The sequence below is a fragment of the Manis pentadactyla genome, chromosome 7 (genome assembly GCF_030020395.1).
Source record: "Manis pentadactyla isolate mManPen7 chromosome 7, mManPen7.hap1, whole genome shotgun sequence".
Classification (NCBI taxonomy): Eukaryota; Metazoa; Chordata; class Mammalia; order Pholidota; family Manidae; genus Manis; species Manis pentadactyla.
The window spans coordinates 39,992,613-40,019,083 of NC_080025.1; the positions used below are offsets into that span (position 1 = coordinate 39,992,613).

The window sequence follows — 26,471 nt, forward strand, 5'->3', positions numbered from 1 at the left end:
CTCGAACCTGCCCACTGTCATGCAGGCACTTCCAGAAGGCCAGGTGTGTGGTGATGCTCATTTTCTGCCTCCTGCCATGTCGGAGATGCCAACCCCCATAACCCGTATAGGTGGACTGATCTCCCCTGGACCCTCCACTGGCCTTGTGCTGGAACGTGGCCGCTATATACCACCAAGCCCAGTAGGCACATATTTGCTCATCCAGGCACTTCCTGACTGGAGCTGCCCACTGGCTGGGCCACCGCTGGGCTTTGCGTTCCTGTGTGAGAGGTCATGGCAGGTGGGGCATTTCATCTGTTTCCCTATCAGTCACACCCTCCTTTTTGTTCTCCACTTTTGCAGGGTTCCTTCCGCCTCTTAGTGTCCCAATCAGGCTTTGTCACAAGTGCTAAGACCTAATGCATGCAGCTGTGTCTGCCTAGCTTTGCAGAGCAATGCACTTAAAGCCTCCAACTTACTGCCCTGCTCTTCCACTTGGCCGGCCAGCCCTGACACCAGCACAGCAGTGGACGCCCACACAAAGCACTCTAACTCCAGCTCTGCTTCAGATTCTATGTGGGCTTTGGTGGCCAGCTGGACAGCCCACAGCAGAGGGCAGCCCACTGCACAGCCATGCATCTCCCTCTGCCACGCAGGGTGCTTTGCATGGTTCCTCTAACAAGTGCATTAGACCAGCTAGTGTTTCAACTCAGTAGTTCAGAAGCATCTGACATATGGGCCACCTAGCCCCATGAAGATGCTGAAGGCCAACTTCAGACTTCCTCCATGGCTGCTTCTTTCCCAAAGCCCATTTCTTCAGTCTCCTGTCTGCTTCGCTCATTGTTACTTCAAAGCCTTGGGCACTTCCCAAGTGTAATATGAAGCTGGCCCATAAGCACAGGGCAGGGACAGACTGGAGAAAGAGGCAGGCCACTCCAGGTTGGTAGCTGACAGGGTCTTGAGCAGCGGCAGACAAGCAGGTTTCCCACCTACCCTCCAGGAACGTAAGTCTTACGTACTGGTCAGACACTCTCAACTCCACATCACTATCTCAAGGCTGAGTCCTTGAGGCAGCTTCTGAGATCTGGGAAGGCAAGTACAGAGCACACTCCGAGGTCAGTGAGGGGCTGTGGAGAGGGGCGGGGTGGGGAACCTTTGGTTTCTAGGACGCAACTGCTGCATCAGCCCATGGTCACAATTTCTCAACGACCCCCCACCCAAATGTAGGTGAAAAGAGACTGTTTTAGAGACTACCTTCTGAAGTCATACTGAGAGTAAGGCCAGTCCTAAAGGAAATCTGATGTGCATCTTCTGGTGATAGCCCAGGAGTATGTGAAGTTTGAAAGGTAAACGAATTAATTTTCTTCCTGCCATCCCTGTTTCTCTGGTTAAATGGGGCCTCTGGAGGTAGGCTCCATATGTTGCTCTTTATCTCCCCAGTGCCAGCAATTCCCACCCTATCCCTACTCTGCACACATACATTCATGTTCTAAGTGAGGAGGTACTTTTAATATTGTGACATTTAGAAATTTAAGGATTACAGAAAAAAGCTCTCAGATTTAATCATAGATTCATTTTCTCTACATGGTAGCAATTATAACTTGGCCAGAAAATGCATTTACTTATCCATATCACTCCTCTCAGATGGTAAGCTTCCCTAGGAAGCATATGAAAAACATTAGGAGAGACAGTACAGTGTGGGTGAAAACAGGGATCTGCAGTCAGAGCCTGGGTGGGTTCCTTCCACACCTACAAAAATGCAACTTTGGATGAATTGCTGTGACTTCTCTGAAGCTGCCTGCTCACGTCACTGGGCAGATTAACTCTGAGATGGCCCCAATGTTGAAAACAGACACAAGGATTCTAGCAGTTATTACAAATATTTAATGATGAAAAGGAAACCCTACTTATAATCAATGAATAGTTTGGAACACACAGAGAAAACATTACTATAAAAGATATTCTGGAGCTGAAAAACACCACCAGTATCACCTATATGTCCCAGGAATAAAAAACTTACTGGGTAGGCTTAATAGTAAGTTGGACATGAGAGAAATCATTAGTGAGTAAGAAGCTAAATAAGTAGAAATTATCCAATCTGAATTCCAAAGGGGAAAAAAAGTTCAGGGACCTTTTGGAAAATAAAAGCTAAAAATTTATTTACCAACTGTAATGGGGGACATAACAATTTCAAGACACTTAAGGGACCTCAAGAAGGATATATACAGATATGGGGATTAGGGAGAGATGGCAGAGTGGAGCTCCTGAACCCAGCGAATCTACACTTACACACAGAGCACTTCACCCTGCAGAGCGGATACTGAAGTGAACACCTTCTATACAAGGGACAGAAAGACCACGTTAAAAGCAGCAGGAGACAGAGACCCAGTGACAGCAGGTATGCCACCCACAGCACAGTGACTGGTGAGGGGGAGGAGGGACATCCCAGAGCCGGGGCACATTCGCTGCCCTGAGGCACATGAAAAAGGTGAGAACAGAACTAGACCCATTTCAGGACTGAGCACCCACCACTTGGCAGGGGAGATGCAGGAAGCACTCTGGGATCACAGGGGCTGCAGAGCCACTGTTTGTGCTCCTGTACACCTTAGTGTAGCCAAGGGCAGGTCCAGGAACACACACCAATGGCAGACTGGGGGTAGGCAGCCTCCTTGCCCCCACCTATAAGCAAACACACTTGCAGGAGATCCAGCAGTCTTACCTTGCTGCCCACTGCCATCCACCAGCCTAGCCCCCATCAGCAGGACTGAAAGTTCCCCGACCCCACAGGGAGTGTGAACAAAACTGTGAAGCAGCACCAGAAAAAGCTCATCAAGTGCTCACTAGGCCTTCAGCTTGCCCAGACCATGAGGCACACAGTCAACAAAGGGAACTCTCCCACACAAGGCCAATCCTTCAGGACTGGGAGAGTGAGCCCTTTCAACTAATTCAAAGAACCAAGCATAGAAATCATATAAAATGAAGAGATAGAGGAATGTGCTCCAAATGACAGAACAAGAAAAAGGCCCAGGAAAAAAAAACCCAAAACTAAATGACACACAGGTAAACAATTTACCTCGCAGTTTAAAGTAATTCTTATAAAGATGCTCATCAGACCGTGAGACAACAATGGTGGAACTCAAGGTGGACTTCAACAAAGAGAATATCTAAAAAAGAACCCATCAAAGATGAATAATTCAATAAATGAAATAAAAGATATGCTGAAGGGAATGACAGCAGACTAGAGGATGCAGAAAATGGATCAGTAACTTGGAAGACAGTAATGGAAACCACTCAAGTTGAATAGTGGAAGGCAGAAAGAAAAGAAATGAAGATAGGGTAAGAGAGCTCTGGGACAACACCAAAAGTCCTAACATCCTCATTATAGGAGTCTCAGAATGAGAAGAGAGAGACCAGAGTATAAAACTTATTGGAAGAAATAATAGCTGAAAACTTTCCTAACCAAGAGAAGGAATATATCAGGTCCAGGAGGCAGAGAGCTCCAAACAAGATGAACCCAAGGAAGCCCACATCAAGACACACTGTAATTAAAATATCAAAGATCAAAGACAGAGACAATATTAAAAGCAACAAGAGAAAAGCAATAAATTATGTATAAGAGAAACTCCATAAGCCTATCAGCTGATTTTTCAGCAGAAACTCTAAAGACCAGAAGGGAGTGGCATGATATACTCTAGTGCTGAAAGGAAAATCCTCCACTCAAAAGAACACTCTACCCAGCAAGGTTAACATTCAGAATTGAGGGAGAGATAAAGAGCTTCACAAATAAACAGAAGTTAAAGAGTTCACCATCTCTAAATTGGCCTTGTAGGAAATGCTAAAGGACCCTAACTAGATGCAAGAAATTTAAGAAGGGGAAAAATTACCATTGGTAACATATAGCAGAGGCAGTAGATCAATGACATAAAAGCTACTGTGAAGGTCAAAAGACAAAAGAAGCAAAAACATTACACCTAAAAATTAGTTAAGGGAATCAGTGGATTAAAAGGTATAAAAGAAGACATATACATAAAATGGGGAGGAGGCAGAGTTATAAATGCAGTGCTGTTAGAATGCATTCAGACTTAAGTGGCCATCAGCTTAATACAGATTGTTATATTCATAGGATGTCATGGCAACCACCCACCAAAAACTTGTAACAGATACACACACACAAAAAGAGAAGGGAACCCAACCCTAACAATAAAGAAAGTCATAAAACACAAGAGAAGACAGCAAGGGAAGAAGAAAGGAACAGAGAAGAATGACAAAAATGACCAGGACACATTTAACAAAATGGCAGTAAGTACATACACACTGATAGTTACTTTAAATATAAATGGACTAAATGCTCTAATCAAGAGACACAGGTGACTGAGGAGATAAAACAACAAGAATTATATATTTGCTCCCTAAAAGAGACTCATTTCAGACCTAGAGACAAATATACTGAAGCTGAATGGAAAGAAAGAGGTAATCCAAACAGAAAAGAGAAAAAAGCAGGAGGAGCAGTACTTATATCAGACAAAACAGACTTCTAAACAAAATAACAATAGACAAAGAAGGACATTACATAATGATAATGGCATCAGTCCAACAAGAGGACAGAACAACCATAAACACCTATGCACTGAACACAGGAGCACCTAAATACATAAACCAAATACTAATAGACCTAAAGGGAGAAATGTCTTTTCTCCCAGCAACACAATAACAGTAGGGAACTTTAACACCCCACTAACTTCAGTGGACAGATCATCCAGACAAAATAATGAAAGAGAGGCATTGAAAAACACATTAGACTAGATGGACTTAATGAATACATACAAAATACTCTACCTAAAAAGAACAGAACACATATTCTTCTCAAGTGAACATGGAATGGTTTCCAGAATAGATCGCATGTTAGGACACAAAACAAATGTCAATAAATTTAAGAAGACTGAAATTGTATCAAGCCAGAGAGTAACTGCACTAGTGGGGGTGATGATTTAATAATGTGGGTAACTATTGAATCAATGTGTTGTATATTTGAAGCCATTATAAGATCATATGTCAATTATACTTTAATAAAAAAAATTGTATCAAGCTTTTCAGACCACATCAGTGTGAAACTGGAAATCAATTACAAGAAAAAAAACTGGAAAAAATCCCAAACACATGGAGTGTAAACAACATGCTTTCAAATAATCAATGCACCAATGAACAGATCAAATAGGAAAGCAAACAATACATGGAGACAAATTAAAACAGAAACACAATGGTTCAAAGTGAGAACACAGCAAAGGTCACTCTAAGAGGGAAGTTCATAGCAACACAGGCCTACCTCCAGAAACAAGAACAATCTAAACTCACAACTAAAGAACTAGAAAAAGAAAAACAAACGAAGCCTAAAGTTAGTATAAGAAGAGACATCGTAAAGATCAGAGCAGTAATAAGTAAAATAAAGACTAAGGAAACAATAGGAAAAAAATCAATGAAACCAAGAGTTGGCTCTTCAAGAAGATAAATGAAATAGACAAATCTTAGATTTATCAAGAAAAAAAGAGGACACAAACAAAATGTGAAGTGAGAAAGGAGACATTACAACTGACAGCAGAGAAATTCAAAGAAGTATAAGAGAATTCTAAGAACAATTACATGACAATAAATTGGACAACTGAGAAAAAAATGAATTAATTCCTAGAAACCCACAGTCTTCCAAGACTGACCAGGAAGAAACAGAAAATCTGAACAGACCAACTAACAAGTAATGAAATCAAACTGAAAATCAAAAACTCCCAACAACAAAAAGTCAAGGAGCAGATGGTTCATGGATGAATTATACTAATCCTTAAAGAGGGGCTAATATAGTTTTCCAAGAAACAGAAGAGGGGGGAATGTTCCCAAACTCATTTTGCAAGGCCAGCATCACACTAAAGGAAAACTAAGACACTACAAAAAAAAAAAAAAAAGAAAGAAAATCACAGATTTCTTGATGAATATAGATGCAAAAGTCCTCAACAAAATATTAGCAAACTGAATTCAAAACTACATCAGAAGGATCATCCATCATGACCAAGTGGGATTTATTCCATGCATCCAAGAATGGTACAATATCCACAAGTAAATCAGTGTGATGCACCACATTAACAAAAGGACGTATAACAACTAAGTGATCATCTCAATAGATGCTGAAAAGGTATTCAACAACATTCAACATCCATTCATGATAGAAACTCTCAAAAGAATGGGTATACAGGGCAAGTACCTCAACATAATAAAGGCCATATATGACAGACCCACAGCCAACATAATTAACAGCAAAAAGCTGAAAGCTTTTCCTCTAAAATCAGGAACAAAACAAGGATGTGCACTCTCACCACTTTTATTCAACACAGTACTGGAGGTACCATCCATGGCAGTCAGGCAAGATAGAGAGATAAAAGGTATCCAAACTGGTAAAGAAGAAGTAAAACTGTCACTATTTGAAGATGACATGATACTATATATAGAAAATCCTAAAGACTATACCAAAAAACAATTAGAACCAATAACTGGATTCAGTAAAGTTGCAGGGCACAAAATCAACATATGGAAATCTGGTGCATTTCTATATACTAATAAAGAACTAGCAGAAAAAGAAATCAAGTAAACAATTCCGTTTACAATTGTACAGAAAGAATAAAATACCAGGGAATAAATCTAACCAGGAGATGACAGACCTGTACTCTGATAACTATAAGACACTCATGAGAGAAATTAAGGAAGACACAAATAAATAGAAACCTATCCCATGTTCATGGATAGGAAGAACTAATACTGTCAAAATGGCCTCCTGCCCAAAGCAATTTACAGATTCAATGAAATCCCTATGAAAACATAATGTCATTCTTCAATGAACCAGAGCAAAGAATTCTAAAATTTATAGAGAACCACAAAAGACCCTGAATAAACCCCTAAGTAACCAAAGAAATTGCAAGATGAAAGAACAAAGTTAGGTTTATAAGGCTCTCTGACCTCAAGCTATACTACACAGTTACAGCAATTAAAACATAGTAATGGCACAAGAATAGACATATGGATCAATGGAACATAGAAGAGAGCCCAGACATAAACTCATGTATATGGTCAATTAATATATGACAAAGGTGGCAAGACTATACAATGGGGAAAAAAGAGCTCTTCAATTAATGGTGTTGAGAAAACTGGACAGCTACATGTAAGAGAATTAAACTGGATCACTAACACCATACACAAAAGTAAACTCAAAATGGAATAAAGACCTAAACGTAAGACATGAAACCATAAAATTCTTAGAAGAAAATATAGGCTGGAATCTCTTAAACATCAGCATGAACAATATTTTTTTTCTGGATACATCTCTCTGGGAAAGGGAAACAAAAGCAAAAAATAAACAAGCGGGATTAAATCAAACAAGAAAGCATGTATGCAGCAAAGGAAAGTATCAACAAAACAAAAAGACAACCTACTGTATGGGAAAATATATTTGTAAACAATATATGCAATATATCCAACATATATAAATAGCACTATGACTCAACACCAAAAACCCACATCATCCAAATAAAAAATGGGCAAAAGACCTGCATAGACATTTCTCCAAAGAAGACATATAGATGGCCAACAGGCACATGAAAAGATGCTCCACATCACACATCATCAGGGAAATGCAAATCAAAGCAACAGTGAGATATCACCTCACACCAGTCAGAATGGCTACTATCCAAAAGAATAGAAATAACAAGTGTTGGTGAAGATGTGGAACAGAGGGAACTCTCCTACCCTATTGATGGGAACATAAATTATTCCAACCTCTTTGGAAAGCAGTATGGAGTTTCCTCAAAAAACTGAAAATAGAAATATCATTCAACCCAGTAATTTCACATATGTGAATTTTCATGAAGGAAACAAAGTCACTGACTCAAAAAGATACATGCACATCTGTGCTGACTGCTATATTGTATACATTAGCCAAGATAAGGGAGCAAGCCAAATGCCCATCAATACATGAATGAAGATGTTATACATGTACACAATGGAAATATTAGCCATAAAAACAAAGGAAATCTGGCAATTGGAACAACATGGATGTACCTAGAGGGCATCCTGCTAAGTAAAAAAAGTCAGTCAGAGAAAGACACATACTGTATAGCAAAAATAAAACAGACCTATAAATACTGACAATGGACTATTGGTTACCAAAGGAAGAGGAGCCTGGCCTAGGACACTGGTGGTGGTAGCAGGCAAGTAGCATGTGTTTGCTGCGAGAACAGAGGCCCTACATGCTTTGTGGACTCTGCACCAGTTTCTTCTGCCTGTGCCGGTCAGGCGTGTGCAGGGGGTAACCTGTTGGTTAATCCCCTGAGCTGCCATGGGCAGGGCGGCCCTCAGTGTGGCCTAGGGAACTGGCAGTGGTTGCAGGCGGTCAGTCTGTGTTCACCACAAGAATAGAGCTCCTACAAGCTTTCCAGACTGCCAGTTTCCTCTGCCTGTGCCGATCAGCCGCACGCAGGTGGAAGACTCTGGGTTGATCCCTGAGAGCCAACATCACACTAAACAGCAAGAAGCTGAAGGCCTTTCCTTTAAGATCGGGAACAAGACAAGGATGTACACTCCTTGCACTTTTATTCAACATAGTTCTGGAGGTCCTCGCCACGGCAATCAGACAACACAAAAAAATAAAAGGCATGCATATTGGTAAAGAAGAAGTTAAACTGTCACTGTTTGCAGGTGACATGTTATTGTACATAAAAAATCCTAAAGAATTCACTCCAAACCTACTAGATCTAAAATCTGAATTCAGCAATGTTGCAGGATACAAAATTAATACACAGAAATCTGTTACACTCCTATACACTAATGATGAAACAGAAAGAAAAACCAGGAAAACAATTCCATTCACAGTTGCATCAAAAATAATAAAATACCTAGGAATAAACCTAATGAAGGAAGTGAAAAACCTATACACTGACAACTACAAGACACTCTTAAGAGAAATTAAAGAAGATACCAATAAATGGAAAAATATCCAGGGCTCATGGATAGGAAGACTTAATATCATCAAAATGGCCATCCTGCCTAAAGCAATCTACAGGTTCAATGCAATCCCTATCAAAATACCAAGAGCATTCTTCAACGAACTGAAACAAATAGTTCTAAAATTCATATGGAACCACAAAAGACCCCGAATAGCCAGGGCAATCCTGAGAAGGAAGAATAAAGCTTGGGGATTAGGCTCCTTGACTTCAAACTCTACTAAAAGGCACAGTAATCAAGACAATTTGGTACTGGCACAAGAACAGACCCATAGACAAATGGAACAGACTAGAGAGCCCAGATATAAACCCAAGTATATATAGTCAATTTTATTACTATAAATGAGCCATGGATATACAATGGGGAAAGGACAGGCTCTTCAATGATTGGTTTTGACAAAACTGGACAGGTACATGCAAGAGTATGAAACTGGACTACTGTCTATCCCCATACACAAAAGTAAACTCAAAATGGATCAAAGACCTGAATGTAAGTCATGAAACTGTAAAACTCTTAGAAGATAACATAGGCAAAAATCTCCTGAATATAAACACAAGCAACTTCTTTCTGAATGCATTTCCTCGAGCAAGGGAAACAAAAGCAAAAATCAACACATGGGACTACATCAAACTTAAGAGCTTCTGTACACCAAGGGACACAATCAAGAGAATAAAAGGCATCCTATAGTATGGGAGAATATATTTGCAAATGACATATCCAAAAAGGGTTTAACATCCAAAATATATAAAGAACTCACATGCCTCAACACCCAAACACAAATAACCCAATTAACAAATGGGCAGAGGTTATGAACAGACAATTCTCCAAAGAAGACATTAGATGGCCAACAGGCACATGAAAAGATGCTACACAACACTAATTATCAGGGAAATGCAAATAAGAACCACAATGAGATATCACCTCACACAAGTTAGGATGGCCACCATCAAAAAGACTGAGAACAATAGTGGCAAGAATGTGGAGAAAAGGGAACCGTCCTACACTGCTGGTGGGAATGTAAGCTAATTCAACCACTGTGGAAAGCAATATGGAGGATTCTCCAAAAACTAACCAGAGAAATATCATTTGACCCAGGAATTCCACTCCTAGGAATTTACCCTAAGAATGCAGGAGCCCAGTTTGAAAACACATATGCACCCCTGTGTTTATCACAGCACTACTTACAATAGCCAAGAAATGGAAGCAACCTAAGTGTCCATCAGAACATGAATGGATAAAAGATGTGGTACATATACACAATGGAATATTAGTCAGCCATAAGAAGAAAACAAATTCTATCATTTGCAACAACATGGATGGAGCTAGAGGGTATTACGCTCAGTGAAATAAGCCAGGCGGAGCAAGACAAGTATCAAATGATTTCACTCATCTGTGGAGTATAAGAACAAAGAAAAAACTGAAGGAACAAAACAGCAGGAGAATCACAGAACCCAAGAATGGACTAACAGTTACCAAAGGGAGAGGGACTGGGGAGGATGGGTGAGAAGGGAGGGATAAGGGGGAAAAGGGGGCATTACAATTAGCACATATAATGTAGGGGTTGGGGCACATGGAAGGCAGTATAGCACAGAGAAGACAAGTAGTGATTCTACAGCATCTTACTATGCTGATGGACAGTGACTGTAATGGGGTGTGTGTGTGGGGACTTGATAATGGGGGGAGTCTAGTAACCATAATGTTGCTCATGTAATTGTACATTAATGATACCAAAAAAAAACAAATAAAAAAAAAAGAAATGTTGAAGGAGGTTCTTCAGGCTGAATGGAAAAAAATCAGATAGAAACCTAGAAGTTGCAGAAGGAAAAAAGAAAAACGGAATTTGGAAATTTATAAATAAATATCAAAGATTATATTTTTGTCTTAAATTCTTCAAAATGCACAGGAGTATCTAAGAAAGCAAAGATTATAAAATTATATTTTGGTGTATAATACTTGTTGACATGATGACAGACATAGTGTGAAGTGCTGGTATAAAGAGAACTACTATTTCATCACATTTTGTATGAAGTGTGCAATGTTAGCTCTACATAAACTAAAAAGTTAAGGATATATATATATTGTGATTTGTATATTGCGAAGTTAAACATTTATAAACAGTTTTAAAAATACAAATTGAGAGAGGAGGAGCCAAGATGATGGTGTGAGTATTTCAGCAGAAATCTCCTCCCAAAAACATATATATTTTTGAAAATACAACAAATACAACTATTCCTAAAAGAGACACCAGTGGATACAGTACAACAGCCAGGCTACATCTACATCTGTGAGAACTCAGCATCACATGAAGGGGGTAAGATACAAGCTACGGCCCAGTGGGACCTGAACCCCCTCAATCCCAGACCCCGGCAGGAAGAAAGGAGTCAGAGCGGGGAGGGACTGAAAGCCCAGGACTGCTAAACAACCACCTCTAGAAATCTGCACCGGGAGCACAGACACACAGTGCACAGGGTGTTGCACATTAGAGAAAAGGAAAAGCAAAACCTATGAGCAGGTTCCCACAACCGGCGCCCCTGAGACAAAGGAAAAGTGAGTGTTTCTGCAAGTCTTAAAGGGATAGGGACCTGACAGCGGCCTGCACGAGCCCGCAGCGGCAGCGCCAGACGGGTCCAAGTGCGGCCCGTGCGTGCCGGAGGCAGTGGCACCAGTGGGGCAAGGGAGCTGCCTGCGCACACCTGCGGCAGTGCCAGAGGGGCCAGGGAGCGGCCTGCAGGATGCTGGCAGTGGCAGTCCAGGAGCAGCTGTGCCCCCAGCAGCCACCCAGAATCTCAGCCAAGTGCACAGCTGCCTGGGCCAGACTCAAGGCCAATGCTGGCACACAGTTGCCTGGCAGGAGTGCTGCTTTCATGAGAGAGCGCACCTGACACGCCTGCCATTCCGGGCAGGGCTCTGTGCTGCTCTGATGGAGACCGCCCCCACAGCAGCTTAGGGGACTAACCCGGCAGCTGCTCCAGGAGTGCGGGTAACCGACACAGGCAGCAGAGAAGGGCAAGGCAACCAGCAAGCAGGAAATGACTTTGCTGTCCCAGCTGACACACATGCTACCAGCCAACAGCCACCGCTATCACCATGAAAAGGCAGAAGAATTTATTCCAGTCCAAAATTGTCCAGACAACCCCTGAGAGACACCCTGGGGAGAGAGAACTAGCTAATCTTCCTGAAAAGAATACAAAATAAAGGTCATAACCATGCTGATGGATCTTCAGAGAAATATGCAAGAGCTAAAGGAGCAAGTACAGAGGGAGATGACAGAAATAAAACAATCTCTGGAAGCACGTAAGAACAGACAGCATGAGGTGCAAGAGGCTATTAATGGAACAGAAATCACAGAACAGGGACACAGAGAGAGATAAAAGGATCTCCAGGAATGAAAGAATATTAAGAGAACTGTGTGATCAATCAAAACGGAACAATATCCGCATTATAGGGGTACCAGAAGAAGAAGAGAGAGAAAAAGGGATAGAAAGTGTCTTTGAAGAAATAATTGCTGAAAACTTCCCCAAACTGGGGAAGGAAATAATCACTCAGACCACGGAAGCACACAGAACTCCCAACAGAAGGGACACAAAGAGGATAACACCAAGACACATAATAATTAAAATGGCAAAGATCAAGGACAAGACAGAGTATTGAAGGCAGCCACAGAGAGAAAAAAGGTCACCTACAAAGGAAAACCCATCAGGCTATCATCAGACTTCTCAACAGAAACCTCACAGGCCAGAAGAGAATGGCATGATATATTTAATGCAATGAAACAGAAGGGCCTTGAACCAACAATACTGTATACAGCACGATTATCAGTTAATTATGAAGGAGGGATTAAACAATTCCCAGACAAGCAAAAGTTGAGGGACTTTGCCTCCCACAAACCACTGCTACAGGGTACTTTAGAGGGACTGCTCTACATGGGAGCACTCCTAAGACTAAATAGATGTCACCAGAGAAAATAAAATCACAGCAAAGAAAGCAGACCAACAAAATACTAACTAAAGACAAAAAATAAAATCAACTACCCACAAAAGCAGTCAAAGGAAACACAAAAGAGTACAGAACAAAACACCCAAAATATGAAGAATGGAGGAGGAGGAATAAAAAGGGAGAGAAATAAAGAATCATCAGACAGCGTTTATAATAGCTCAATAAGCGAGTTAAGTTAGACAGTAAGATAGTAAAGAAGCTAATCTTGAAACTTTGGTAACCATGAACCTAAAGCCTGCAATGGTAAAAATTACATATCTCTCAATAATCACCCTAAATGTAAATGCGCTGAATGCACCAATCAAAAGACACAGAGTAATAGAATGGATAAAAAAGCAAGATCCATCTATTTGCTGTTTAGAAGAGACTCACCTCAAACCCAAAGACATGCACAGACTAAAAGTCAAGGAATTGGAAAACATATTTCATGCAAACAACAGGGAGAAAAAAAGCAGGTGTTGCAGTACTAGTATTAGACAAAATAGACTTCAAAACAAAGAAAGTAACAAGAGATAAAGAAGGACATTATATAATGATAAAGTGATCAGTCCAACAAGAGGATATAACCATTATAAATATATAAGCACCCAAAACAGGAGCACCAGCATATGTGAAACAAATACTAACAGAATTAAAGGAGAAAACAGAATGCAGTGCATTCATTTTGGGAGACTTTAACACACCACTCACTCCAAAGGACAGATCCACCAGACAGAAAATAAGTAAGGACACAGAGGCACTGAACAACGCACTAGAACAGATGGACCTAATAGACATCTATAGAACTCTACACCCAAAAACAACAGGATTCACATTCTTCTCAAGTGCACATGGAACATTCTCCAGAATAGACCACATACTAGGCCACAAAAAGAGCCTCAGTAAATTCAAAAATACTGAAATCCTACCAACCAACTTTTCAAGACCACAAAGGTATAAAACTAGAAAGAAATTCTACAAACAAAAAGGCTCACAAACACATGGAGGCTTAACAACATGCTCCTAAATAATCAACGGATCAATGACCAAATCAAAATGGAGATCAGACAATATATGGAAACAAACGACAACAACAACACAAAGCCCCAACTTCTGTGGGACGCAGCAAAAGCAGTCTTAAAAGGAAAGTATATAGCAATCCAGGCATATTTAAAGAAGGAGGAACAATCCCAAATGAATAGTCTAATGTCACAATTATCGAAATTGGAAAAAGAAGAAAAAATGAGACCTAAGGTCAGCAGAAGGTTGGACATAATAAAGATCAGAGAAGAAATAAATAAAATTGTGAAGAATAAAACAATAGAAAAAATCAATGAAACCAAGAGCTGCTTCTTCGAGAAAATAAACAAAATAGATAAGCCCCTAGCCAGACTTATTCAGAGAAAAAGAGAGTCAACAAAAATCAACAGAATCAGAAACGAGAAAGGAAAAATCACGACGGACACCACAGAAATACAAAGAATTATTACAGAGTACTATGAAAACCTATATGCTAACAAGCTGGGAAACGTAGGAGAAATGGACAACTTCCCAGAAAAATACAACCTTCCAAGACTGACCCAGAAAGAAACAGAAAATCTAAACAGACCAATTACCAGCAACGAAATTGAAGGGGTAATCAAAAAACTACCATAGAACAAAACCCCCACGCCAGATGGATTTACCTCGGAATTTTATCAGACATACGGAGAAGACATATACCCATTCTCCTTAAAGTTTTCCAAAAAATAGAAGAGGAGGGAATACTCCCAAACTCATTCTATGAAGCCAACATCACCCTAATACCAAAACCAGGCAAAGACCCCACCAAAAAAGAAAACTACAGACCAATATCCCTGATGAACGTAAATGCCAAAATACTCAACAAAATATAAGCAAACCGAATTCAAAAATACATCAAAAGGATCATACACCATGACCAAGTGGGATTCATTCCAGGGATGCAAAGAAGGTACAACATTCGAAAATCCATCTACGTCATCCACCACATCAACAAAAAGAAAGACAAAAACCAGGTGATCATCTCCATAGATGTTGAAAAAGCATTCGATAAAATTCAACATCCATTCATGATAAAAACTCTCAACAAAATCGGTATAGAGGGCAAGTACCTCAACATAATCAAGGCCATATATGATAAACCCACAGCCAACATCATACTGAACAGTGAGAAGCTGAAAGCTTTTCCTCTGCGATCGGGAACAAGACAGGGATGCCCACTCTCCCCACTGTTATTCAACATAGTACTGGAGGTCCTAGCCATGGCAATTAGACAAAACAAAGAAATACAAGGAATCCAGACTGGTAAAGAAGAAGTTACACTGTCACTATTTGCGGATGACATGATATTGTACGTAAAAAACCCTAAAGTCTCCATCCCGAAATTACTAGAGCTAATATCGGAATTCAGCAAAGTTGCAGGATACAAAATTAACACACAGAAATCTGTGGCTTTCCTATACACTAACAATAAACAAATAGAAGGTGAAATCAGGAAGACAATTCCATTCACAATAACATCAAAAAGAATAAAACACCTAGGAATAAACCTAACCAAGGAAGTGAAAGACCTATACCCTGAAAACTATAAGATAGACACTCTTAAGAGAAATTAAAGAGGTCAATAACAAATGGAAACTCATCCCATGCTCCTGGCTAGGAAGAATTTATATAGTCAAAATGGCCATCCTGCCCAAAGCAACATACAGATTCGATGTAATCCCTATCAAACTACCAACAGCATTCTTCAATGAACTGGAACAAATAGTTCAAAAATTCATATGGAAACACCAAAGACCCCGAATAGCTAAAGCAATCCTGAGAAGGAAGAATAAAGTGTGGGGCATCTCACTCCCCAACTTCAAGCTCTACTACAAAGCCACAGTAATCAAGACAATTTGGTACTGGCAGAAGAACAGAGCCACAGACCAATGGAACAGAATAGAGACTCCAAACATTAACCCAAACATATATGGTCAACTAATATTCGATAAAGGGGCCATGGACATACAATGGGGAAATGACAGTCTCTTCAACAGATAGTGCTGGCAAAACTGGACAGCTACGTGTAAGAGAATGAAACTGGATCACTGTCTAACCCCATACACAAAAGTAAATTCGAAATGGATCAAAGAACTGAATGTAAGTCATGAAACCATAAAAATCTTAGAAAAAAACATAGGCAAAAATCTCTTAGATATAAACGTGAGCGACTTCTTCATGAACATATCTCCCTGGGCAAGGGAAACAAAAGCAAAAACGAGTAAGTGGGACTATATCAAGCTGAAAAGCTTCTGTACAGCAAAGGACACCATCAATAGAACAAAAAGGTATCCTACAGTATGGGAGAATATATCCATATATGACAGATCCGATAAAGGGCCGACATCCAAAAAATATATAAAGAGCTCATGCACCTCAACAAACAAAAAGCAAATAATCCAAATAAAAAATGGGCAGAGGAGCTGAACAGACAGTTCTCTAAAGGAGAAATTCAGATGGCCAGCAGACACATGAAAAGATGCTCCACATCGCTTGTCATCAGAGAAATGCAAATTAAAACCACAATGAGATATCACCTCACACCAGTAAGGATGGCCACCATCCATAAGACAAACAACAACAAATGTTGGCGAGGTTGTGGAGAAAGGGGAACCCTCCTACACTGCTGGTGGGAATGTAAATTAGTTCAACCATTGTGGAAAGCAGTATGGAGGTTCCTCAAAATGCTCAAAATAGAAATACCATTTGACCCAGGAATTCCACTTCTAGGAATTTACCCCAAGAATGCAGCAGCCCAGTTTGAAAAAGACAGATGCACCCCTATGTTTATTGCAGCACTATTTACAATAGCCAAGAAATGGAAGCAACCTAAGTGTCCATCAGTAGATGAATGGATGAAGAAGATGTGGTACATATACACAATGGAATATTATTCAGTCATAAGAAGAAAACAGACCCTACCATTTGCAACAACATGGATGGAGCTAGAGGGTATTATGCTCAGTGAAATAAGCCAGGCGGACAAAGACGAGTGCCAAATGATTTCACTCATCTGTGGAGTATAAGAACAAAGAAAAACTGAAGGAACAAAACAGCAGCAGAATCACAGAACCCAAGAATGGACTAACAGTTACCAAAGGGAAAGGGACTGAGGAGGATGGGTGGGAAGGGAGGGATAAGGGTGGGGAAAAAGAAAGGGGGTATTATGATTAGCATGTATAATGTGGGGGGAGGCACAGGGAGGGCTGTGCAACACAGACAAGTAGTGATTCTACAGCATCTTACTACGCTGATGGACAGTGACTATAATGGGGTTTGTGGGGGGGACTTGGTGAAGGGGGAAGTCTAGTAAACATAGTTTTCCTCATGTAATTGTAGATTAATGATATCAAAAAAAATACAATTAGAGTCAAGAGAGATATTAAAATGAAATTCTAGACAATATCCAATTAATCTCTCCTATTTCCCTACAAAAGGAAAGAAAGGAAAAACAGGAGGAAAAAAATTCCAAGATGTAGCTCATAGAAACCAAGTGGAAAATGGCAAAGCTAAATTTAACCATATAAATAATTCCTGTGTATGTATGTGTATTCTAAACAGTATGAATTTATATATATGTATATGTATATACATACATTGTATATGTATATTAAACATTATATATAGATTAAACAATAAATGTATAATAACTTTCCAAACTAAAGGTCACATTGTTAGACTGGATTTTCAGACAAGTCCAAGTATAAAGAGACACACTTTAAAGACATCAAAAACTATAAAACATTGCTGACAGAAATGAAAGTATCAATAAATGGAGAGATATACTGTATTTGTGAATAAGATTGCACATGGATCAATTCTACCAAAATTTATCCATAGATTCAAGACAATCTCACTCTTAAGCCCAAAAGGCCTCTTTTGCAGAAATTGACAAACTGACTCTAAAAGTTATATGGGAATGCAAAGGATCTGGATTGTTTAAAGTGCTTTTGAAAAAGAATACAGTTGAAGTCTTAAATTACCTGACTTCAATACTTACAGTTAAGTAGTGTAATTGAAATCGTGTCATAATGACAGGAAAAAACAGGGTAAAATAACGATACAGAGAGGCCACAAATAAACTCATGCTTACTAGTTAATTTGATTTTTATAAAGGCTCCAAAATTAATCCACCTAGGGAAATAAGTCTTTCAACAAATGATGTGGAAATAACCAGGTGTCCCTACAGTTAAAAAACAAATCTCACTCTTTAACTCACATAATACACAAAACTTGAGACAGATCACAGTTCTAAATGTCAAATCTAAATCCATGAACCCTGTAGCAGAGTATTATCTGGATAATCTGAAAGCATGTAAAATTTCTTAGAAAGATACAGAAAGTAATTACCATAAAAAGAACACTGATAAAATAGACTTTATCAGATTAAAAACTCTGTTCATCAAAAGATACTATCAGGAATTTTAACACACAAAACAGCATGGGAGAAATTATTTCCAAAACCTGTATCTGACAAAATGGCTTGTAGCCAAACATATTAAGAATTCTTATAACTCAATAATAAAAAGACAAAAAAAGTAAATAAAACAATGCAGGTAAAAATATGAACAGACATTCAACAAAGAAAGATATACAAATGACCCATGAGCACAAGCAAAACTGCTCAACACTATAAATCAGGAAGATGCAAATCAAAACCACAATGGAATCTTCACCAGAACAGAGTTAAAAAGACAAAGACGTGGAACAACTGGAACTCTTACGCTGTTGATGGAATGTAAAAGGTATGACCACTACTTTGAGAAGAGGTCTGGCAGTTTCTCATAACACTAAATATACATCTACCCTCTGATCCAGCAATTCCACTCCTAGGTATTAGCTTAAAAGAAATGAAAACATATGTCTATAAAAAGACCTTCTAAGAATGTTCATACCAACTGATTCCTAAAAGTAAACAGCTAAAAACTGAAAAACAAATGGATAAACTGTGGTATATTTACATAAACAATGCTTAAACTTAGGATGTTATCAGAATCTTGAAGAAGCAGCACAGTTCGAAAAAAATTTCTCCAGGTGATTATTCTACACCACACTCCACCCCACCCCAAAGATGTTCCCTGTTTCAAATAATCAACTTACAAACGAGCTTTTGGAACACAATTCATATGAAAACATTTTCTGACAGTCAGAAACAGTTGACCACCTTTTCTTTTCTGAGATGTTCAGAGTGTCAGCATGGGGGGACAAGAGAGGGAAGGTATGGTTGTTTCACACGTCTACTCCAGAACCAAAGGATCATGTTGAGAGTACTTGGATGTAACCGGCATGGTTTACCTGGCAGCATATTAACCCTTCCAATTTCATTTGAAGAATGTTAACATTTGTTTGTAGTGGCTCAGTCCACCCAAATTGCTAATGCCCAAGGGCCCAAATTATGGTTAGAAGGTAGAATTTGTTACCATTACCTCTAGTTTACTGTCAGATAATCCAGAGCTGATTGTAACTATACATCATTGTGAGTCCACAAATGTAATTTGTTAGAAAAACATTTGCAATTAACAAAACTCTAAATACAATAAAGAAGACTGTTAAAACCTTGACTTTTTGTCCAAAATCACCTAAAACACTAAAATTTTAAATTAACAAGTCATGCTCATAAAAAGACAAGTATACCCTAGCTAATGACTAAAACATGATTAGCATCTATAGCAAGGGAAAATAAAGTTAGTGAATCTGGACTCATAGTTTTTTTGGTAAAGGATATTAATATTTTTTCAAGTACTTGAAAACCTTGTGCCTTCATATGCATTCTCGAAGAAACCTTATGACTTCATATGCCAGCATAAGAAACTGTAGAAAGTTTATGACACATAATTTAAACACTTTCTAATTTTAAGAGACAACTTCAGTGAATATAGATGCTCTTAATTTGAATTACCAACATGAGAGAAAATAGAGTCTAGAACCATGTTCTCTAGCTCTGTGCGCCCACCCCTCACCACCCCCTGGCCCTGCCAAACACAAATTTCACATCTCACTCACTGACCTAGACCATGAAGACATAGTGTCACTCACCTGTTAAACTATATTGTGCTTTTTCAAATTACCACTGATATCTTCACTTCAGAAGATTCTGCTATTCCTCTCCTTCCTCATGTCTGAGAATTTTGATATAAATGGACAAAATTAAGTTTTAATGACTAAGTAAGGCACCTTAATGTATTTGGCTCCCTATTTTCGAGACGAAAGAAATTTCTGTTTTGGAATGTGCAGGGCAGGGAAAGGCACCCAGATGGTGTTCTCAGCAGAAGCCTGTAGGCGGCAGCTGGTCTGAGACAGCTGTGGCCCTGCCGGCAGCAGAGCTCTGCTCTGACTGCTTCCTGTGCTACCAGCAGTGGTGGAGAGGGACGGTGGGAAATGTCAACAGGGCTAACAGGAACAGAATTGCTCAGGAGAAGGGCCCCCAGGGAGCCATGGCTCTTGATCACCTGCTTGCTGCCCAAGGGTTCAGCTGCTGCAACCTGGGGGTGGGTTGGAGGAGACCTCCAGAAGCCAAGATCATCAGCTACTAGGAGTGCCCACCTCTATAGCTGATTCTCTTTAAAGCGAAAGGGGAAAGAAGTACGACAAAGAAGTATGACAAACAAAATACATCTTTTAACAGTCATACATCTGTTTTGAATATGAAGGGACCCTTGCTTATACTGCCAACAGCATGCTCGGTTATTATGGCCAGATAATTCTGATATTACAGACTCATATCTATGCCACTAAAGCTACAATTGCTCTAAAGCTCTAAAAAAGGGGAAGCAGTGATTTGAACAGACGTTTTAATTTAAAAGCTAAGGTGTTAAGAAAATGCATGATTAAGCTCTTCTGCATGCCAAGGTGTATATTTCACTGTGCTTCTCTCTCATCAACTATCACAACTGTCGACATTATTTTCTTGAGTGCTCACACCTGACTTTTGTATTATTAGAATATTTTTTATGTTATTGTTGTAGGACTAAAAAATTCTGAGAAATTAGTCTAAATCATGAGAGATAATTCCCCACAATTTGTCTAATTTATTAGTTAGCCACAAAGAAAAAATAAAAATGATTCAGGGACCAGTTTTTTTATTTTCAGGTAGAAACTTGAATTCCACTCCATTAATTTCATTTATTTCTGCAAAACCAAGAAACCTTACCAAAACACGTTCATTGTGGTTATAATCTATGCTTTGATATATGAGCAACAATCTCTAACATCAAATGTTATAAATAAGGTGTATCAAAAGAAAAATAAAATTGTAAAAAAAGCATTATTTACTTTCAAGCTATAATTCTTAGTCCAGAAAAGAAATCAAGTATTTTTAATATTGTGCCCAAATATATCTAGTGTCTACTAGAATTATCAGTAAAGGTACCTCCTGTTTTCCTATAATACCCTGTATGTGTAAAAATATGAGTGCCATACCTTTCTCTTGTGCATAATTTTATAAAAATTTTAAATTCAAACTTAAAAGCCCCTGACTTATAATAATAATCCAGCAATAGAGGAATATTCAAGCAAGAAAATAAAATGTTAAGAAAAAAAGGCATCCTGTTTATAACACTTCCTTCTGCCTTACTGAACTTACGCTCAGAATAAAAATCATTACTATGCTGTCATCCAGGTTTGACTCTATACATGAATACGATTTCTGTTAAAACACACACACATGTACTTATAGCTCTAACTACAGTGGTGATGAACAGTGAAATAAAGAGACTTTCTATTTATTTTGTAAAAACATTAATTCTAAAAGGTGTTTAGTTTGCAACCAAAATCAAACTGAAAACCTGGTGGAGAAAAGTGGATCTACGGACACTGGATGCTTGTGGCACAAGCTGAAGCACTGACCTTGTGGGCTTGCATAAGCATGTGGATGACACCTGGAGCACCGTGGCACCAGTGGACCAATCGATCTGTTTCATTGCTTAATGAAGATGGATAATTCCCAGATCGGAATCTTTTGTGGCGCACATAATCAATACTAGGTTTCACCATTTCTGTCAAGGTTTCTTGGTCCACTTTTGCTGATGGCTTTGAACAAACAAACAAACAAAAAAAAAAAACATTAATTTTTCCTTAAGTTTCCTTTTTAAAAAATCTGTTTTGTGGCTAATATAAGAAGGCATCAATTACCTGGAATACCAAGAAGCATATAAAATTGTAATTAATTCGATTAACTGGTTATTTAAGACTTGGGCAGACATTTTTTTGTGTCTTTCTGATGTCACTGACAAGTAAGAAGGCCATCTTCTGGAGAATTCCCTCTTGCTCAGGGGAGGCCTTCAACTGATTAGATGGGTCCCCCATGTTATGGTTGAGAAAACTGCTTTACTACAAGTTCACACATGTAAGTGTAAATCTCACCCAAAATGCTCTCACAGAAACATCCAGAATAATGTTTGACCAATATCTAGGCACCATTGGCCCAGCCAATTTAACATGTAAGATTAACTGTCACAGATAGCTGGTATTTTCACTAGGGACTTTCAAATACATGTATCTATGAATCTTTAATCTGAGTTGTTTCCCCCCAAAAAGAGACTTTAATTCCCTTCCTGAGGTGAAAGTGGTCTTGTCAAATAGGGTGAAGAAGGTGTGCATGAGTGGCTATGGCAGCAGGAAGTCTCACCACTCACCATGTGGACATTCATCAAACCCCCCGTTTTCAGTTGGATGCTTAACTTCAACTCCCTCCACACCCGGCTTTCTTGAGTTGAAAGAGCTGGTTCAGTTCCTGTAGACCATTTCCTTCATAGCAGGAGCTGGGTGGGGGGCAATCACCTCAGTGTGCAGGGTGATCTTACCGACAGGCCTAATGCTCCATATAAAGAATTCCCACTGCCCAGCCCTCATCCTCCGTATACCAGACCTGACATCTGGCACTGCCTCCAACAGTACATGGCACTTAAGATTCCTGAGGGCAAGGGGCCTGCAGGGCAAACTGATTGCTCCTTGTTGGCACCCTCTCTTCAGGCCCCTTCCTGGATTGTGGCCTTCCTCTGCCTTGCCAGGGCATCTTCCATTCTTTCATCTATTTTCTCAGTCTACATATTTGTAGTTTGGGGAGCCAGATGTCTCCTAGTTTCATCAAAGAAGTTGGGTTTCTATTTTTTGTTTTCCTTGTTATTTTGAGATGATTTTGAAGAGAATTAAGTGTAAATCTCACCCAAAATGCTCTCACAGAAACATCCAGAATAATCTTTGACCAATATCATTCTGTATCATGAAAGTTTATCTGTTTAAGTGCTATTTTAGAAGTTTTGTGTCTATTGCTCCACTAGCCTTCCAAATGGAAGGCTACACAGGACCTATGGTGGTGCACTGCTGGCTGACTGCTGCATGGCTGGGCGCCGCTCTGCCAGGACGGTACCCCCGCTGAACAGAGAAGTGATGTGCAGTCTGCTTGTGAGCTCGCTCTAGCACACTACTGCTCAGTGACTGCTATAAGAAGCCCAATATCAATTTCTAAATACAATGCTTACTAAACGGTATTTCCATATTCTTCACTTTATAAGCAGATGAGGGGACAATTTTACGATTTGTGTTTCTCTCAAGGAAACCCCTTGTATCTAACAAAATCAACCTGACACTGAAATCTAAGTTCAGCTGTTTTTCTGGGGCATGGTTCTCATAGGATTCTGTTGCTGCTAAGACTATTATCATTAAAAAAAAAAGTTTCAAAAGCTGCTGCTAAAACATTTTTCTGGCAAAAGAGAGAATATACACAATCTGCCAACTGTCCAGAATAACATGCCATTTTTAAGTGAGATATGGAATTTTGGTTATTTTGAAAACATGTCTGCACTTAAGGAAAATTCACAAATTAGAATATATACATATTTTACCTTCTACAATGATTCACAAAAACAACTAATAACCATAAAAAGTGGTTTTAGTCCTGTGTAGATATGAACTTTTTCATACCTACACAATTGTGCTTTAGTGAGTAGCAGCATGACGCAGTAAGTTTTCTTTTAAAAAAGAAATTTGAAATAAAATTTTAAAAAAGGGAATATATGGGCTTTTAGTCAAAAAAGATCTAAAGTCGGAGGTGGAGACAAGATGGCAGCCTGAGTAGGACAGTGGGAATCTCCTCCCAAAAACATATATTTTTGAAAATACAACAAATACAACTACCCCTAAAAGAGAGACCAGAAGACACAGGACAACAGCCAGACTACATCCACACCTGCGAGAACCCAGCGCCTCGCAAAGGGGGTAAGATACAAGCCCCAGCCTGGCAGGACCTGAGTGCCCCTGACCCCAGCTCCCGGTGGGAGGAGAGGAGTCAGAGTGTGGAGGGAGAGGGAGCCCAGCACTGCTGAACACCTAGCCCCAGCCATCCGCACCAGAGCGCACACACAGTGTATGTGTGGGGTGCTGGAAACTAGGGAATCAGGACAGTAAGATCTTTGAGCAGGTCCCCCAGCCGGTGCCTCTGGGACACAGAAAAGCGAGTGCATTTTGAAAGTCTTAAAGGGACAGAGACGCCAAAGCAGGAAGGAAGCATCCCGGGTCACAGTCCAGCAGCTGGAAATTCCAGGGAACTCCGGGTACACTAACCCCCTGGGCAACAGCTCTGAGAACCCTCAGGGAGGTAAACAGCCAAACACCCCCCTGTCCATTACCCCTCCGGGGCCCCGCCATAGCAGAGCAGCTGCCTGAGGCTGGCCATGCCCACAGCAAGGGAGCTTCCTCCATACCGGCTGGGCAAGATACAAAGACCCAGTCTACACGCAATTGCCCAAAACAAGCCACTAGGGGTCTCAGTTGTCCCAGTAAAGAAAGTCCAGGAGCAAGTGGAAAGTCGTGGCTCTCTCAACTGACAGATGAGTCAATAGCTCACCATTGTACCTATCAACATGAAAATGCAAAAAAATTTGATCCAGACAAGACTAACCCAGACAGCTTCAACATCTTCTACATCTTCCCCTGAGAAGGAACCTGGGGAGATAGATTTAACCAGTCTTCCTGAAAAAGAATTCAAAACAAAAGTCATAAACATGCTGATGGACTTGCAGAGAAATATGCAAGAACTAAGGAGGGAGAATACAGAAACAAAACAAGCTCTGGAAGGACTTCAAAACAGAATGGACGAGAAGCAAGAGACCATTAATGGACTAGAAAACAGAGAACAGGAACACAGAGAAGCTGATGCAGAGAGAGATAAAAGGATCTCTAGGAATGAAAGAATTTTAAGAGAACTGTGCGACCAATCAAAATGGAACAATATCCGCATTATAGGGGTACCAGAAGAAGAAGAGAGAGAAAAAAGGATAGAAAGTGTCTTTGAAGAAATAATTGCTGAAAACTTCCCCAAACTAGGGGAGGAAATGGTCTCTCAGACAACAGAGGTACAAAGAACTCCCATGACAAGGAATCCAAGGACGGTAACACCAAGACACATAATAATTAAAATGGCAAAGATCAAGGACAAGGACAGAGTATTAAAGGCAGCCAGAGAGAGAAAAAAGGTCACCTACAAAGGGAAACCCATCAGGCTATCATCAGACTTCTCAACAGAAACCCTACAGGCCAGAAGAGAATGGCATGATATACTTAATGCAATGAAACAGAAGGGCCTCGAACCAAGAATACTGTACCCAGTATGATTATCATTTAAATATGAAGGAGTGATTAAACAATTCCCAGACAAGCAAAAGTTGAGGGAATTTGCCTCCCACAAACCACCTCTATAGGGCATCTTACAGGGACTGCTCTAGATGGGAGCACTCCTAAAAAGAGCACAGAACAAAACACCCAACATATGAAGAAGGGAGGAGGAGGAATAAGAAGGGAGAGAAATAAAGAATCATCAGACCGTGTTTATAATAGCTCAATAAGCGAGTTAAGTTAGACAGTAAGATAGTAAAGAAGCTAACCTTGAACCTTTGATAACCACAAACTTAAAGCCTGCAATGGCAATAAGTACATACCTTTCAATAATCACCCTAAATGTAAATGGACTGAATGCACCAATCAAAAGACACAGAGTAACAGAACGGATAAAAAAGCAAGACCCATCCATATGCTGCTTACAAGAGACTCACCTCAAACCCAAAGACACGCACAGACTTAAAGTCAAGGGATGGAAAAAGATATTTCATGCAAACAACAGAGAGAAAAGAGCAGCTGTTGCAATACTAGTATCAGACAAAACAGACTTCAAAACAGAGAAAGTAACAAAAGATAGAAGGACATTACATAATGATAAAGGGCTCAGTCCAACAAGAGGATATAACCATTATAAATATATATGCACCCAATACAGGAGCACCACCATATGTGAAACAAATACTAAAAGAATTAAAGGAGGAAACAGAATGCAATGCATTCATTTTGGGAGACTTCAACACCACTCACTCCAAAGGACAGATCCACCAGACATAAAATAAGTAAGGACACAGAGGCACTGAACAACA

The 26,471-nt window shown here is 39.7% G+C and overlaps 1 protein-coding gene across 3 annotated transcripts in view; it reads right to left on the minus strand.

Annotated features, from left to right (window-relative positions):
- LANCL2 (LanC like glutathione S-transferase 2) overlaps positions 1-26,471 on the minus strand; it is a 240,610-nt gene that overhangs the window by 38,112 nt on the left and 176,027 nt on the right. For all 3 annotated transcript variants that reach the window (XM_036910340.2, XM_036910339.2, XM_036910338.2), the window contains exon 6: positions 21,898-22,080. In XM_036910340.2, coding sequence (XP_036766235.2) covers positions 21,898-22,080 — 183 coding nt within the window. The remainder of the gene's footprint in view (positions 1-21,897; positions 22,081-26,471) is intronic.